At 53.8% G+C, this 5,835-nt stretch overlaps 1 protein-coding gene across 3 annotated transcripts in view; it reads left to right on the top strand.

The window, feature by feature from the left end:
• The window catches only part of TMEM178B (transmembrane protein 178B), a 217,769-nt gene that overhangs the window by 210,036 nt on the left and 1,898 nt on the right, over positions 1–5,835 (top strand). For 2 of the 3 annotated variants that reach the window (XM_021388443.1, XM_021388423.1), the window contains one exon: positions 4,986–5,772. The exons of the other annotated variant lie outside the window; for it this stretch is intronic. In XM_021388443.1, coding sequence (XP_021244118.1) covers positions 4,986–5,236 — 251 coding nt within the window. In that variant the 3' untranslated portion in view covers positions 5,237–5,772. Of the gene's footprint in view, positions 1–4,985; positions 5,773–5,835 lie in introns of those variants that run through there. 3 annotated transcript variants of the gene reach the window in all.

The following is a 5,835-nucleotide window of genomic DNA, read 5'->3' on the forward strand; positions in this document are numbered from 1 at the left end:
TTGGCCTCCTGTGGCCCAGCAGCGGGGGAGACATTGAGGCCCAGCAAGCGGTGGGCCTCCCTGCCGCACCTCTGCACGGTGAAGGTGATGAACTGCTGTACAAAGTTCACCGTGTGGCCCTCCAGGTCGGCTTCCAGCGTTTCTACCAGGATCTCCTCCGCCAAGCCGACAAGGAGCAGGGCCCAGATGACACTGTGTGCCACTATATTTGCTTGTGGCTCCTGGGTGCCCAGGATGCGCTGCAGCTTGTGGTGCAGCCAGGACCGCAGGGGCTGCAGCAGGGCTGGGTGTTCCCTGAAGAGGGAAGCCCAGGTGGCAGGAGGAAGGCCGCCCACAGAGCGCCTGGGCACTGCAGGCCATGGCCGGGCTGCCTGGGGGCCTGCGGGGCTGCGTGTGGCCATGGATGCCACTGGAGCTGGTCTGAGGACCAGCTCCTGATAGTCATTGTCCGCTCGCACTGTGTGGATGATGGACTCCACACCCCGTTTGCAAAGCGGACACTGGGGCCTGGTGCTAGTCCACCGCTGGATGCAGTGGAAGCAGAACTGGTGGCAGCACGGCATGGCGTATGCTGCGCTGCCCCAGTTCTCCAGGCATATGGGGCAGCGGGTGTCTAATTCTGCCTCCATGCGTCCACCGCTTGCGGTGGGCTAGGGGGAGCACGAGATGGCAACGCGCTCCCCAGCACTGACGCTACAGCAGCAGGTGTCACGCTGGAAGAGGACAAGAGACATTAGTCACACACCGGCCTGGGAAGGGTCCCTCAAGATGCTCCCCCCCACCACCACCAGTCCCCATGCCCTCTACCTACGCCGCTGCACGCGCCTCTCTGGGATATCCCGTCTGCCTGCTCCACGCAGGGTCGGATAAACAACAAGTGGCTCTGAGACGGCCACTGAGAGCTGCGCTAGCAGCACCCAGAGCACGTTCCAGCACCAAAGCTCGCCCTCTCCACACTCCAGTCCTCGCACACACGCTCGGTCGGAGGCCAGGCACGAACTGCTGGGCTGAGCTGATGCACCCACATTCAAACAGCGTGGCTATGGAATCACAATCCGTTGCCTGGAGATGTCTCAATCCATCGCTTGCCCAAGCTGCTGGGCGTCACCTTCTTTTGACCTTCGCCAGGGGACATCACTGACCCCCTCCCACAGCGATGCCACACTCCATTGCTGGGTCATCACAATGAGCTGTGCTCACCTGCAGCACGGGCTCCAGCCCCAGCACGGATTTTGGGGCTTTTCCCAGTGCTGCTGCCCACTCCATTCTCCACATCTTGTGTGCTTGGCATCGGTGTTTCACACCAATCACCAGGGCCCTAGCCACAACTTCCCACGTGCCCCATCAGGTCTCTCTGGCCATGGCACGCAGCCCCAGGCATGTACAGCAAGAAGGTTTATTCAATAAATGTCATGTTTCTCTGATAGTTGGACTCGATGATCTTAGAGGTCTTTTCCAACCTTAATGATTCTGTGATTCTATCATTCTTAGGCTGCGGAAGGAAGTCCTACGGGCTTTCCCCACACTCCAGCTCTGCTGGCCAGCCCTCTGGGACCTCCAGGTTCCTCCCAAGGGATGTCAAAACCCAGGGCTGTCTCGGGGGGATTTTCTCGCCCTTGCAGAGCAATCAAGCCACAGGGCTGCCTCCAGCTCCAAGCCTTGGCTCTCCGATCATAGAAGGGCTTGCAACAGTTGGTCCCCGGTTGTCTTGTCCTTATCAAGTGTTATTTGACGTGACTTAGTCGCCAGGTAGTTGGTGTTAGTGAAGGACAAAAGCCTTGTGTCCCTCAGCCGGTGGATGGGAGGGCAGGGGCTGTCCAGTTGAGCTCCGCTGACACGACAGAGAGCAGCAGGGCCAGGCAGCAGAGGAGCAGAGGTGTCTGGAGACAGGGAGAGGTGAAAGGAGGCCGGGCGAAAGCCGCCAAGAGAAATGACGATTCAAGGGAGTAGGAAGGGACTGGGGAGGAGGGCAAAGGGAGCAGGAAGGAAGGAGGCAGGAGGTAACAGGGCTGCTGAAAAAATAAGGGGAAATAAGGGAGCCCATGGATAGGAGGGCTGTGATGTGTCTGTGGGCAGCACTGCCCTGGGGACGCCTCTGGCACTGTGCTGGCACCCATGCCCACACCGACAGGGAGAGCTGCACCTCATCAGGCAGCTCCAGGCTGGGCAGCATCTACTCAGGTCATTGCAAGCATTCCCGTGAAGATGTGAGATTTCATGCTTCCAGCTTTCCAGCTTGGGTTTATAATTTGGCATGGAAACTACAGGGAACAAAAAAGCACCAAAATCATGCAGTTACAAAGCGTTACACTACACGCATTAGCGCCTCAGTACAAAGCCCAGCTGAGAGCCCACTTTCCAGTGTAATTTTCCCGTGCCTCTACCACTCCACTGCACGGAAAGAGCCATCTGCGATGTCTTATGGGGGCACAAGGGAGGTAGAAATTCGAAATCTGTCTCCTGGAGCGAAGGACGTGCTGCAAAGCAGAGGCTTGCTGGGCCAGGTGTGGCCTTTGCTACAGTGGAGACGGCGCAAAACGCACCCTGATCTGGCAAGCTGGAAATGGCCTTAAGCACGGACCTGCCATCCCCATGTCCACCAGAACTCCAGATCCATTTCTGCAGAGCGGCTACCCAGCTGGGTGCCCCCAAGCAGTCCCAGAGCTGGGGTTGTTCCTCCTCAGTGGAGGAGGTGGGAAGGACTCTGCACTGATCCCTGGTGAACGCAGCCCTCGGAGATGGTTCTTAGCACCCAGCAGGGATGGGACAGAACCTACGCAAAGCTGGAACGGGGTGTGGTGCAGGGCGATAAGGTACAAGGCGAGAGACGCAGTGCCATGGAACTCAGGGGTTTTGGCACCTGGAGGGGCTGAGGAAACATCTCCAGCCCTACATGACTCCCAGAAACTGGCCCACAAATCCTCACCCTGCCCAGGGTCTGGGAATGCCCCTGCACGGTCCTGTAACCCTAAGGCAGCCAGAAAGGAATGGACGACGCATGTCCCTTGTGCTGGTAGATAGGGATGGGGAGCAGAACAGGCCCTTTCTAACCCATGATGAAATGGTTTTGGACCTGCTCCGAAAGCTGGACACTCACAAGTCCATGAGGCCAGATGGCTAGAGTGCTGAGGGAGTTGGCGGATGTGGTTGCCAAGACACTCTCCGTCATCCTTCAACAGTCCTGGCTAACTGGGGATGTCCCGGTGGACTGGAAACTGCCAAACACGACACCCATCTTCATGAAGGGCCAGAAAGATGATGCTGGTAGCTATAGACCTATCAGTCTCACCTCGATGCCAGGGAAGGTTATGGGACGGATAATCGCGGAGCCATCATGGATCAATTAAAGGTCAACCAGGGGTTCGGGACCAGTCATCATGGGTTTATTAGTGGTGGATCCTGCTTGGCAAACCTGATTTCATTCTATGACAAGGTGACCCGCTTAGTAGAGGAAGGTAAGGCTGTCGATGTGCTCTACCTGGACTTCAGTAAAGCCTTTGACACTGTCCCCCACAGCACCCTTGTGGAGAAGCTGGCTGCCCATGGTTTGGATGGGCATATGCTCTCCAGGGTGAAACACTGGCTGGATGGCCAGGCCCAAAGAGTTGTGGCCAGTGGAGTTAAATCCAGTTTGCAGCCAGTCACGAGTGGTGTCCCCCAGAGCTTGGTATTGTGGATGCTCCTATTCAACATCTTTATTAATGATCTTGGTGAGGGGATTGAGTGCACCCTCAGTAAGTTTGCAGACGACACCAAGCTGGGAGGGAGTGCTGATCTGCCAGAAGGTAGAAAGGCACTACAGAGGGACCTGGATAGACTGGATTGTTGGGCCAAGGTAAACCGTATGAGTTTCAATTGGGCCACGTGTTGGGTCCTGACCATTTGGTCACAACAGCCCCAGGCAACCCTACAGGCTTGGGGAGGAGCGACTGGAAAGCTGCCTGACGGAAAGGGACCTTGGTGTGCTGATGGACAGTCGGCTGAATATGAGCCAGCAGTGTGCCCAGGTGGCCAAGAAGGCCAATGGCATCCTGGCTTGGATCAGGAGTGGTGTGGTGAGCAGGACTAGGGAAGTGATCCTGCCCCTGTACTCAGCACTGGTGAGGCCACGCCTCGCGTACTGTGTTCAGTTTTGGGCACCTCAGTACAGAAAGGACATTGAGGTGCTGGAGCAGGTCCAAAGAAGGGCAACAAGGCTGGTGAAGGGCTTGGAGAATATGCCCTATGAGGAGCGACTAAAGGAACTGGGGCTGTTTAGTCTGGGGAAGAGGAGGCTGAGGGGAGACCTCACTGCTCTCTTCAAATACCTGAAAGGTGATTGCAGTGAGAGCGGGGCTGGTCTCTTCTCACTGGCGACAGGTGACAGGACAAGGGGAAATGGCCTCAAGTTGCGCCAGGGGAGGTTTAGGTTGGATATCAGGAAAAACTTCTTTACAGAAGGGGTTGTTAGGCACTGGAACAGGCTCCCCAGGGAGGTGGTTGAGTCACCATCCCTGAATGTGTTTAAAAACCGTTTGGATGTGGTGCTTGGGGACATGATTTAGTGGTGGGTTGTTAGAGCAGTATGGTTAGGTTGCGGTTGGACTTGATGATCTTGAAGGTCCTTTCCAACCTAAGCAATTCTATGATTCTATGATTCTATGATTCTATTCACTCCATATTTGTCTAAAACAAAATTCCAGCAAAATCACTGGTTTCATGAAGCATTCTAGTTCACGAGGGAGTGCTTGTAATGACAAAACCGTTCCATCTGAAGTTCCTCCATACAACTCTATTCAGCATCAGATCAATTTTCAAGGCTCTGGTGGGACTCAGTTCATTTCCCATGGCTAGACTAAGCCACTTTCTATACAGAGGTCTTCCCTTAGGTGTATCCTTACTGATTGCACCAATTCTTGGCAGCTGAGAAAGTGATATGTCTGTCACTCTTCTAACTTCTCTGTATTTTTTTCCTCTCTCCTTCTCCCCTTCCCGCTCTCCTCCAGGAACCTTCTGCATCATTTCACTGTGCACGTGTGTGGCTGGAATCAACTTCGAGCTCTCCCGCTACCCCCGCTACCTGTACGGACTTCCCGACGACATCAGCCATGGCTATGGCTGGTCCATGTTCTGTGCATGGGGGGGCCTGGGCCTCACTCTTATCTCTGGTTTCTTCTGCACTCTGGCCCCTTCTGTCCAACCTGTCCCCAGGACCAACTGCCCCAAATCTAGACCTGAGAATGGGACAGTGTGCTAAAAAAAGATAGCCAACAACAAATACACACACACACGTATATATATATATATGTCTATGTATACCTATACATACATATATATGTATATATAATTGAATATATATATAATCTCAAATTAATGCCAGTGCCAAGGTAGAGCTGAGTCCAACATGGCACTCACATCTCCACTGGACTCTGTGTTGCTTCGTTCTTTCTCACCAAGATGGGAAAGCTTTTCTCTCACATGGCTCTTCCATCCAACTCTTAACTTCAGCATCATACCTTAGAGGTCGAATGAACATGCTGTCGCACCTATCAGCTGCCACCTGGGAAGGGAGAGAGCAGTCCGGGTGGGGGATCTGGAACCAGTCTGTACAGGACACGGAGGGCTGGGGAACAGGGGCAAAAAGCCTGTCCATTGCAGTTAGAAAGGAAAATACAAACAGCAAGCAAATAAACAAATCAAGCATTTGAGCCACCTCTACAATGTACCTCCTCAAGGCCATTAGCAGAAGCCCACACACTTTCTTTCCTTTCTGGAAACAAAATGAAAAAAGCCTACCCTATTGTTGTTTTTTTTTTCTTATTATTATTTTATATATGTATATATATATATATATAT

The sequence above is a fragment of the Numida meleagris genome, chromosome 1, assembly GCF_002078875.1.
Source record: "Numida meleagris isolate 19003 breed g44 Domestic line chromosome 1, NumMel1.0, whole genome shotgun sequence".
NCBI classification, from domain to species: domain Eukaryota; kingdom Metazoa; phylum Chordata; class Aves; order Galliformes; family Numididae; genus Numida; species Numida meleagris.